Raw genomic sequence first — 7,509 nt, 5'->3', positions numbered from 1 at the left:
ATGGAGAATGCATTCACCTTTTTTCTCTCAACACTCATTTTGCTTCACTATGTTATGGCTAGTTCAGCCATGACTCATACCAACATTACCACTGATCAATTAGCTCTTCTTTCCCTAAAATCCAAAATCAGTTCGGACCCCCTTCACTTCTTAGATGAAAGCTGGTCTTCAGCTACTTCTGTTTGCCATTGGGGTGGAGTCACTTGTGGCTCTCGCCACCAGAGAGTGAAGTCCTTGAATCTTTCCAACATGAATCTTACAGGATCAATTCCGCATAATTTTGGTAACCTCTCATTTCTTGTTTCTGTTGACTTGGGAAGAAACAATTTCTATGGCAATCTGCCTCAAGAAATGGAACGCTTGCATCGGCTTAAGTTTCTTGATTTAAGTTCCAACAGCTTCAGCGGGGAGGTTCCTTCCTTGTTTGGGTTTTTACACCAACTTCAAGTTCTAAATCTTGGAAATAATAATTTCACTGGATCCATCCCTTCTTCATTTTCTAATATTTCCACACTTGAGACTTTGAATTTGAAATTCAATTCCATAGAGGGTCAAATCCCAAAAGTGATTGGAAGTCTTATAAACCTTAGAAAATTAATCTTGAAGAGTAACAAGCTGATAAGCTCGATTCCCCTGTCACTCTCGAATGCCTCAAGGTTGGAGGCTTTAGATATATCTGCTAATTTACTTCAAGGAAACATTCCAGAAGGAATTGGCAATCTACACAACATGAACCTGTTGTCCATAGAAGATAATCAACTTACGGGTTCTATACCATTGACAATTTTCAATATTTCTAGAATCGAATTCAGGAAATCTTCCCAATGATTTATTCAATGGTCTCCCAATACTCAAAGGGCTTTATCTGTCTTTGAACATGCTTCATGGTCATGTGCCTACAAGCTTGCAAAATTGTTCGGAGCTTCAAGAACTGTCTTTATCATTTAATGAGTTTGATGGACCAATACACAATGAAATTGGAAGATTAACTAATCTGCAAGGGTTGGCTCTCGGATCTAACCATTTCACTGGTATGTTTTATCTTATGAATGCTAGTAGTATTGTGTCCAATTAATTCCACAAAAAAATTATTACACATGAATTGCAGGGATAATTCCACAAGAAATTGGAAATCTTGTTAATTTGGTGAAGTTAGGCATGGAGGGAAACCAAATTACTGGCTCAGTCCCGATCTCCATATGCAATATCTCCTCGCTGCAACTTCTTATACTGTCGAGGAACAATCTCAAGGGATCCTTACCACAGGAGATTGGTAACTTAACCAAGATGCAGAATCTCAATCTTATTGATAATACATTTACTGGTACGTATTCAGAGTGATAGCAAAAAATACTAACTTATACTAAATTGATAAGATAAGGCCTAGACCCCCCCTCCCCGCTTATATTTATATATCCCTGTTGAGGAATTTTTATTTTACTAGTTTTGACGACCAATACCATATTAAAATATTTGCATTGAAGAATACATTTCAGTAACTTAAAGTGACTATTGACAAATGATTACATTTCAACAACTTAAAGTGACTATTGACAAATGATTTTATCAAGTAGCAGTAAATGTTTTCGTAGGAATATTTCACGTCCATACCCAACACACAAGCATCCGAAAGGAAAAAAATTCCCGAGAAGAAAGATATGCGGAATTTAATTTTTTCTTACTGCTTTGAGAGTGATAGCTAAGCAACAGACCAACTTCTATAGTAATTCAAAGTTCCTTTAAGAGTTGGGTCTTCTAGCATAGATCAATAAAGACTATTTATTCTTGTTAATACTCCCTCCATTTCTTAATAAGTGATGTTTTTAGTTTATGCACACCCATTAAGAAATTGCTCATTTCTAGAAAAGTAGGGGTGGTTTTACCAACTTATCCCTAATACAATTTTACCTCTTCTTAAAATCCTAAAACACCACATTTCGAAACAAATTAAAAAGCCTAAAACACCATTTATTTTTTATACGGAGGGAGTATCTAACTGGGTTCATTGCCAACTGCGGGCTTGGCAATTTTTTTGGAGGCAATTAATACCATGAGAACAATAGCAGTTAATAACATTCAAGACTACCAATTGTCTTTTAGTATTCAAGATATGATAAGAAAATGGCTGATGAAAGTAAAGCTTTACAACTAAATATAAAATTTTATGAATATTAATTAGGAGTAGAGGAAGAGACAGTGCAAAAACTACTACTCTCTATTAACCTCGACGATGAAAGAAACAAACATATCTATGGGTAACTAAGTGTTGAATATTAACTTCTAATTCCCATTTCACGTTTTTTTTTTTAATTTGTATCAAACTTTTCTTTTTGTTATAGTTGTTAAATGTGTATTTACATCTTTTTACAAATAAGTTTGTGAAATAATGCTGGCTCGAAAGGTAAAAAAGTCGTTCAATATTTGATGGACATTTGGTAATTTAATTTTAAAATTTTTGGTTCCCACTTTTAGAATAACTAGTATCTGGACAACGCTTTGCATACTGTCTATTTATAGTTCTAAATTCTGGCATATATTCTAAAATCATCTGATTGAGATATAAATTAGAGATTTAATTATACAAAAAACTTAACATTATTTTTTAGATTTAATGAAGATGAAAAATCATGCAGCTGATAATGAATATAGATTTATCTTTGAGAACAAGTCATGATTGCTTGGAAATGGGTCTTGATTTGTAGATATTTATCTACATAAAAAATCATATTATATATTTCAATCAAATTCTGTGGAATAGTAACTTTTCTCGCCAACAATCTAACGTCCGACAGAGATGGAAAAATGAAAACGAGATGAACTGAAGTGGGTTCGCCTAATTCTCAGGTTCAGAACAACTTTTTGTCAAATTGAAATTGTAGAGAAGGAATTGGGGAATTTTGTGGGAAGACAAAAAGGCCCTTATATTTAATATGTTGTCAATAAATAGTAAGTGTTTTGGAGAATTAAAAAATGGGTACATTCCTAACCTACTACATGAAGGTTAGCAATATATATATATATATATATATATATATATATATATATATATATATATATATATATATATATATATATACACACACACACTAGTTGTGTGAGGCCCGGGCTTACTCGTGATACAAAAGTAATAAATTTACTTAAAAAAATATAACTTAGGTCACATTTTTATATTTTATAATTAAATTAAATAAACATTCTGATCATGTCTTATTGGTAAGTCTTTATAATTATTATAGTTTTTTTGTTACATAATTAAATAATTTTTAAAGGAACAAATTATTTATGAGGAAGGAAGTTGGAAGGAGAATTAGCAAATACAAAGGGACACAAGATTCAACATTCATGCAATACTTTGGAGTTTTAAAACAAATAATGGGTGTGTTCGATGTGGAGGAAAATATTTTTCAGAATTTTCAATTTTCTCATGTTTGGTTTGTTAAAATTTTTGAAAAACATTTTTTCTAGGAAAATAAGTTCCTTCAAAATGAGGAAAATGGTTTCCTTAGTGGAAATAAGAAAATCAAGTTCCACGAGTGTCATTCCACATTCATTGTGTCCTTTTCACCCACCAATACACCTCATTTGCACCTCCACCCTCGCAGCCCTCATCCCTACAATCCCACATACTTGTCTAGATTATATACATTTTTTTTTTAGAATAATAGGGTTTGCTTAAATATCGAACACAAGAAAATAAGTAAAGAGCACTCTTATTTTTTTGAAAAATATTTTACTTCATACCGAACGCATCCAAAGAGAAGAATATGAGGTCCTAATTAGTAATACCTAATAAATGCTCTATTGGAAATGAAACCGTAACTTTAAAGTTACAAAAAATTTACCAAAATGTATAATAACAGATAATGTACTCCCTCATTTTATTTTACTTTGCCTCCGTTGACTTGCCTTAAGAAGCTATTTATTAGGGTTTATTTTATTAATTTTCCTTAAGAAGCTATTATTAGGGGTTTATTAATTTTACTAAATTATTCTTATTAATTATGCTTTGAAAATATAAGTTTGATTACTATTACTTTATATAGTTACTTAATGATAATGACAATATTAAAAGAAAATAATAAATCTCTCGTAATTTGCTAAAACGGACCAGTAAAAAGGAAAATTTTATATTTTAGGATAAGGGGTGAGTAAAATGCAACGAAGGGAGTAAAAGGTACTCCCTTGATTCCTTTTTACTTGGCTCTTATTTACTTGTCACTTTCCTTAAGAAATTATTTATTAGGAGTAAAACATACTAAATTATCCTTATTAATTATGCTTTGAAAATATAAGTTTGACTATTAATACCTTTTGTAGTTACTTAATGATAAAAGCAATATACAAAAAAAAATTAAAATTCTAGATAAAAAGATTATTTTTAATATAAGAAAAGGAATAATCTAATACGTGGCATATAGGGTCAATATATTATTAGTCCAAAACAAAGGCCCTAATAAGAATTAAATGAGGGCAAAAGAAAATTATCTAAAAGCAACAGCCACGTGGAGAGGCCTCATTACATCAAAGCATACTGTGAGGACGACAAAATGTGGGATTCTCGTTTATATATATATATATATATATATTACGAAAAAAAAGAACTAACTAGTATTCATTCATTCATTCATTCATCATGTGTTGCTAGGTGAAATACCCAAAGAGATAAGCAATCTCGTGGAGTTGGAGCTCCTTGGTCTTGAGAATAATAGCTTTAGTGGTTCACTTGCAATGGAAATCTTCAACATATCAAAGCTGAGAAGGATTAATCTTGCAGGCAACAACCTTGTTGGGGCTATACCTCATTCAATCTCCAATTGTTCAAAACTTACTAGTTTAGAGCTTTCAGACAACAAACTCACGGGCTTGATTCCAAGCTCACTTGGATATTTGACTCATCTACAGTTCCTAAACTTGGGGGAGAACAATTTGACCAGCGATTCATCATTAAGCTTTTTGACTTCTTTAACAAACTGCAGAGACTTAACATTTCTTTGTCTATCTACCAACCCTCTAAATGGTATGCTTCCGGTCTCTATAGGGAACTTCTCCAGTTCTCTTATAAAGTTTTATGTCGATGGTTGTAAAATCAACGGCCAAATTCCAAATGAAGTTGGGAACTTAAATAGCTTATTAATCCTTGATATTTCTGGAAACAACTTGGTTGGATCGATTCCCACATCAATTGGCAACTTGAGAAATCTTCAGGTCCTGGACTTGAGTGAAAACACTCTTACAGGATTTATTAGAGACAGTCTATGTAAATTGCAGAGATTGGGTAACATTTACTTTGGTCAAAATCAACTTTCCGGATCTCTTCCAAATTGTTTAGGGAATGTTACTTCCCTTAGAGAGATACATCTGGGTTCCAATAAATTGAGTTCCAACATACCAACAAGCATAGGGAAGCTTAAAGATCTTGTGGTTCTTGACTTATCGTCAAACAACATGGGTGGCTCTTTGCCTGCAGAAATTGGAAATCTAAAGGCCGCGATACAAATGGATCTATCAATGAATCAATTCTTAAATGGAATTCCTAGAGAAATTGGACGATTGCAAAATCTGGTGCACCTTTCTTTGAGACACAACAAGTTGCATGGATCTATACCTGACTCAATGAGCAACATGGTAGGTTTGGAATTTCTAGACCTTTCTCATAACAATATATCAGGAATCATTCCCAAGTCTTTGGAGAAACTTCAAAATCTCAAGTATTTCAATGTTTCTGTCAACAAATTGTATGGTGAAATACCCTCGGGGGGTCCTTTCAAGAACTTTTCAAGTCAGTTTTTCATCTACAATGAAGCATTGTGTGGTTCTCCAAAATTTAACATCCCGCCATGCCCCACTTTATCAAAGCATAAATCAAATAGGAAAAAAATGCTAGTTCTATTTCTTTTGTTGGGAATTGCACTTGTATTTGCTCCTATTACCTTTGTGTTGGTATGGATAAGATATAGAAGAGGTAAAAAAGCTCCTCAACAAGCTGATTCATTGTCTATTGCAACAACAGCAAGAATTTCATACTATGAATTGCTCGAAGCAACTGATGCGCTTAGCGAGAGTAATCTGATTGGTTCTGGGTGTTTTGGCTCTGTCTACAAAGGAATTCTCAGAAGTGGCACTACTATTGCAGTTAAAGTGTTCAATATGCAACTGGAAGTGTCATTCAAGTGTTTTGATACAGAATGTGAAATTTTGCGCAGCATTCGCCATAGGAATCTAGTAAAAGTCATTACTAGTTGTTCCAACCTTGATTTTAAGGCTTTGGTGCTCGAGCATATGCCTAATGGGAGTCTTGAGAAGTGTTTGTATTCACACAACTACTTCTTAGACATCTTGCAGAGACTAAGCATAATGATAGATGTGGCATGTGCATTGGAATATCTCCACCATGGGTGCTCATTTCCCGTGATTCACTGTGATCTGAAGCCTAGTAATGTCTTACTGGATGAGGATATGGTTGCCCACCTAAGCGACTTTGGTATTTCAAAACTGCTTGGCGAAGATGTGAGTGATTTATACACTAAAACCTTAGCAACATTTGGTTATATTGCACCGGGTACGTCTCTTAATTTTGATTTGAACACTGTTTTTTCCGTTTTCTTTTCCACCAAGAAATTATGTTATATCTTTAAATTAATTGTTTGACTATAGAGTATGGACTGGATGGGTTGGTGTCAATAAAATGTGATGTCTATAGTTACGGGATCATGTTGATGGAAACGTTTACAAGGAGAAAGCCTAATGATGAAATGTTCGAGGGAGACCTTAGCTTGAAGCAATGGGTGAACAATTCACTTCCAGAGGCAGTAATGGATGTTGTAGATGCTAACTTGGTAACACCAAATGATAGTTACTTGAAGTTAGATTGTGTGGCATCGATCATGAAAGTGGCATTAGCTTGTTGTGTTGAATCTCCGGCAAGAAGGACAAACATGAAAGATGTTGTGGGGATGCTACAAAAGATCAGGATTCAACTTCTCGCATGTTGAACATGTTCTTGGAAACTCTTGTTCCCAATTACTTGTTTTGTTGCAAATGCTTGCTAAATTATTGTATCGATGTGAAGGATGTATTTTTATTTTAGCTCTTTGAAATCCTAATTACAATAAATCTTATTATTTCCTCTTAAAATCAATGTTCTAAATTGGTAGATCAAAATCAATAGAGGAAAATAATTCTTTCTTTTTCATGCTTTTTGGGTGTCTTCAGAGTTGTGCAAACAGTTAGAGAAGGGGCATCTAATATTTATCGATTTCACTGGAAATTTAGTAGGCATTTTGGAGTAACATTTTTTTTTTGTACTTAGAGAGTTCCATCAGCAAATAAATCTAAAACGAGTGTTTGGCAAATACTTCTTTTCTTTCCAAACACTTTAATAGTAACAGACATTGAACACTTGAGACTTAGCGGAAACACAAACATTTTGCAGAAATTCATTGAGGCAAAACGTTGAGCACTTATGGGCAATAATTCACAATGAGTTCAAATGGGCTTTGCCCAAATTCA

The 7,509-nt window shown here is 33.5% G+C and overlaps 1 protein-coding gene across 1 annotated transcript; it reads left to right on the top strand.

Moving 5' to 3' along the window:
• On the top strand, positions 1-7,123 carry LOC132620228 (probable LRR receptor-like serine/threonine-protein kinase At3g47570). Its single transcript, XM_060334913.1, has 5 exons — positions 1-715; positions 801-1,031; positions 1,109-1,324; positions 4,646-6,559; positions 6,655-7,123. The coding sequence occupies exons 1-5, from the start codon at positions 1-3 to the stop codon at positions 6,990-6,992; spliced, it is 3,414 nt and encodes a 1,137-aa protein (XP_060190896.1). The 3' UTR covers positions 6,993-7,123.
• The last annotated feature ends 386 nt before the right edge of the window (positions 7,124-7,509 follow it).

The sequence above is a fragment of the Lycium barbarum genome, chromosome 11 (assembly GCF_019175385.1).
Source record: "Lycium barbarum isolate Lr01 chromosome 11, ASM1917538v2, whole genome shotgun sequence".
Lineage (NCBI taxonomy): Eukaryota > Viridiplantae > Streptophyta > Magnoliopsida > Solanales > Solanaceae > Lycium > Lycium barbarum.
The sequence above is the reverse complement of the archived record's forward strand: the minus strand, read 5'-3'. Positions and strand labels throughout refer to the sequence as shown.

Bases quoted from the DNA above. Each gene is read 5' to 3' on its own strand.
- LOC132620228 (XM_060334913.1), top strand. From the start codon at position 1: ATGGAGAATGCATTCACCTTTTTTCTCTCAACACTCATTTTGCTTCAC. The intron at 1,325-4,645 runs GTACGTATTCAG...ATGTGTTGCTAG, and splicing joins TATTGATAATACATTTACTG to GTGAAATACCCAAAGAGATA. The intron at 6,560-6,654 runs GTACGTCTCTTA...GTTTGACTATAG, and splicing joins ATTTGGTTATATTGCACCGG to AGTATGGACTGGATGGGTTG.